At 39.9% G+C, this 3665-nt stretch overlaps 1 protein-coding gene across 1 annotated transcript; it reads left to right on the forward strand.

Moving 5' to 3' along the window:
* Positions 1 to 488: 488 nt before the first annotated feature.
* Positions 489 to 1724, forward strand: sf3b5 (splicing factor 3b, subunit 5). Its single transcript, XM_056435722.1, has 2 exons — positions 489 to 576; positions 1003 to 1724. Exon 2 carries the CDS (start codon positions 1027 to 1029, stop codon positions 1285 to 1287), a length of 261 nt encoding a protein of 86 aa, XP_056291697.1. The 5' UTR covers positions 489 to 576; positions 1003 to 1026; the 3' UTR covers positions 1288 to 1724.
* The last annotated feature ends 1941 nt before the right edge of the window (positions 1725 to 3665 follow it).

Below are 3665 nucleotides of genomic sequence, written 5' to 3' on the forward strand. Positions count from 1 at the left end.
TTATTATGTTCATCTTGTGTCAGCCTGAGGGTCAAACAGCCAAATAGTCGATGAAATTGTATTGAGCTCCTTCAAAATCTGTTATTTTCTTTTCTCTCTGTGGTTCTCACCACTACTAGTAATTGCCATTACTTTATCTCATACCTACTGTTATTAAACAGTGTACAACTTGGTGGGAATGCCATTAAAGTATAAAGGTATATTTGTGTCTTTAATACGCAAAGAAAAATGTTTTGAGAGCTAATTTCTCGTTTGTATGTAAAAAATACATATAAACTGAGAATAAGTAATGTGATAGTTTTGCTTATGAAACTATAATGTTTGGCTGCAAATTAAAAATCGTTGCTCTAAAAAAGTAGTTGCCGTAATAAAGACACAAATGTACCTTCATATTAAAGCACAATTTTCATAAACATTTAAGAAGAGGAACCAAGTAGTTTCTGGCTTTGTTTCTCACCGGATCCTTTTAAACGGGAAAACAACCGGAAGTCACTGTTTCATTGCGACGATCTACGAACGCAGCGAAAGATTATTTACATCTTCAGCCTTCGATCTCACCGCCTCGCATTTGATCGAGTAAGTCTACGTTGCATTCCAATGCTACATGATAACGCAGAAATACATATTTAGTTAAAAGAGCAGTTTTAAGTGACGGTTCGGGGATCGTTTTTTCCAGCTAGCCTTAGCTCCACGTTACTGTTAGCCAGAAAGCCATTGGATGCAACGTTAGCATGCTAAAGATGCTATCTTATACGAACATTACATGCTTAGTAATAGTTTGTTTAACGTGAAGTGTCCGATCATATTGAGCACGTAGCGTTAGCTCGGTCGAGCACATAGAAAGGGATTTATTATACTATATTATGTATTACTAACTTGAGCTAGATTAGTAACATTAACTGTTTAAACTACACATAAACAAACTCTTACAGGGCTAAAAATAAATCCGTTTTCCTCAGCATGACTTTATGAACTGATATTGCATCTGACTTTTCTCTCCAGCCTCTGGGACTCATCTCAGCAAGAATGACGGATAGATACAACATCCACAGTCAGCTGGAGCATCTCCAGTCCAAGTACATCGGCACTGGACACGCCGACACCAGCAAGTGGGAATGGCTGGTCAACCAGCACAGAGACTCGTACTGCTCCTACATGGGACATTTCGACCTGCTCAACTACTTCTCCGTGGCTGAGAACGAGAGCAAAGCCAGAGTCCGCTTCAACCTGATGGAGAAGATGCTCCAACCGTGTGGACCGCCTTGTGACAAACCCGATGATGCCTAAATTACGCTAGAGTGAGCGCTGGATGTTTTTATAGGATGTTTGTGCATTTCATTTTGTCTTCTGTTGGACACAACTTTATTTACTGCTAAACATATTCAATGTGAACCTGTTTTGAAATTTCTGACCATAAAACTGGCCCTAATTGACCACGCCAGCTCTAAATGGACTGTGCAGGTTCACAACAGATGATACATGGACATAGATCTTTACATTGATACTTCTGGACCACTTAAAACACATTGTCTTTTGCCCTGCAATTGTCAAGGAATTTTTTCTGTAAATGTTGAAGAAAACAAAGTAGGAAAAGCTTAAAGATCTTAAGATTTCCAAGAAGAGATGATGGAAAAGAGTGGTGGACTTTCATCTGTCAAGTATTGTATTAACTGATGGAGTTGTGTTCTGATGTTTTGATTTTTATTAAAATTCACGTGTTTCCATTCAAAATGTCATTTCTACGTACAGCTGTTGGGCCGCCACCAGTAAAATACTGCTTCAGTACTCTTGCTTCAGTCGTGATGAACACTATTCCTCTAAAAAAATCCCTCATGGAATTTTAATGATGGTGGTTTAGCACCCAGCTATTCAATATGTTCAGTGAGGTTTATTCTAAACACTTATACTCATTAAGTTGCTCAGTGACCGCTCATGTCTTGTATGAAAGAATTACAATTTCTCTCACTTTATATCTGTAAATTGCATCTGCCATTAACGGGACAAATTGGGCAAATTCTATTGTATCGTTTTAATATTGGATTTATTCTATCTAACGAGACAAAATAAAGAGAAAAGGACAAAGTCAGTAAGCTCAGACAAAGAAATTGGCTGGAAAAAAATGGGGAAACAAGGAACATTTTTATCACCAGTAACAATTGATATAGAATTAAAACTCTTTTGTATGTACAGTGCAGAGTACTCAGTTAATTCAGAATAGGGTGGGAAAGTGTTAAAACAATGATGTGGATACACTGCACTGGTTTCAGAAGTTGATTTCATTTGTTTGGCCTTGCAGGTTCAACATCGTTGTCTGTCTCCAGATTCTCGCACATGCGTCGATTCATCCGCCCAGAGATCAGCTGTGCATGACTGGTCCTGATCACGCTCTCGTTATGTCTGATTGCAGAGTAAAGTTACACATTGCTATGTATTTACTGTCGATTTTATGGAGAAGTCAAAAAAACAATCAAAGAACATAATTTGAAGATTTGTCTGATTTTCATACATGATCTTTGTGGTCAATGAAGCTACTAATTGCGTCTTCTGGTTCTTTTGAAGAGCAAGTGATAGCAATTAGCAAAGAACAAATTAAATTCTCAAGCAGTGACACCGGTTTAGAAACTGCCATGAATCACAGCTCATGGCACACATTACCGGAATTATTCCACGGTTAAGTTTGAATCGGTGCCTTTGATCAGGAGTGTCAGTTTAATGTGCCACCAGCCATGATAACATTATTTAACAATGCAAATCACCTAAGGGTGGTAGGTGGAGAGTAACCGGTGGAAGTTGCAGATTCTAGTCTACGAGGCTTTTGTCCGGGTTAAAGTGGGCAGACGCAGAGAGAGGCGTGCGACTGGGAACGGGCAGCGGGCGGCGAGGGTTGGACCTGCTGACTTCAGGTGTTTAGTGGCAGCCAAACTGACACAAACACAGACACCTAGTGGGAGAGGATGCTATGCATGAGTCATTGTTGGATTGAGAGACGTGTCAGTGGGAGCCAAGGAAGTTCTTGTATTGCACATCACGTCTGTGTGTGTGTGTGTGTGTGTGTGTTGGAGGGTTACTTAGTGGGGTAAGTCCTTGCCATCTGTCCTCCCTGAGAATCGTGCAGAAGGTGCTGCCAACTCAGGCATGGAAGCAGCGTGAGTTGTGTCGTCACACACACGCACACATGCGCATACACACACAAAACACTCACTTGAAACGCTTGACTTGTTCTTTCTGAGCACATAAATAGACGTCTGCTGCACAGTAGAGATGGACATGTTAATGGGTTAAGGCTTGCACGTGGGGGTACTTTGATTATAGACTGTCAAATCAAGCTTCAATACCTAATGTGTAGGTGAAGTACCTGAGAGAGACCTCCTCTGCACAGCTTCTTCTTTTTATTTCAAGGTTTTCTCTTAAGAATAAGAATAAAGTGAAAATATTGTGTAAATATAATGATGAAATCACACAGCAGACCGGAGACATTATTAAATAAGCCTATTAGGATGACTAATATAATCTACCCACGCCTCCAATTTTTACGTGAAATAATAGTGTGCATGAAATAACAGTGTGCCGACATCTAGAATGTTCTATAATGAGTTTTCATACAGCAAAGGGAAAGAGCTGTGTATGTGAAACAGCTTGTTGTTTTCCTGCTGGAGACCTTCACA

This window comes from Pseudoliparis swirei, chromosome 17, assembly GCF_029220125.1.
Source record: "Pseudoliparis swirei isolate HS2019 ecotype Mariana Trench chromosome 17, NWPU_hadal_v1, whole genome shotgun sequence".
In the NCBI taxonomy this organism is placed as follows: domain Eukaryota; kingdom Metazoa; phylum Chordata; class Actinopteri; order Perciformes; family Liparidae; genus Pseudoliparis; species Pseudoliparis swirei.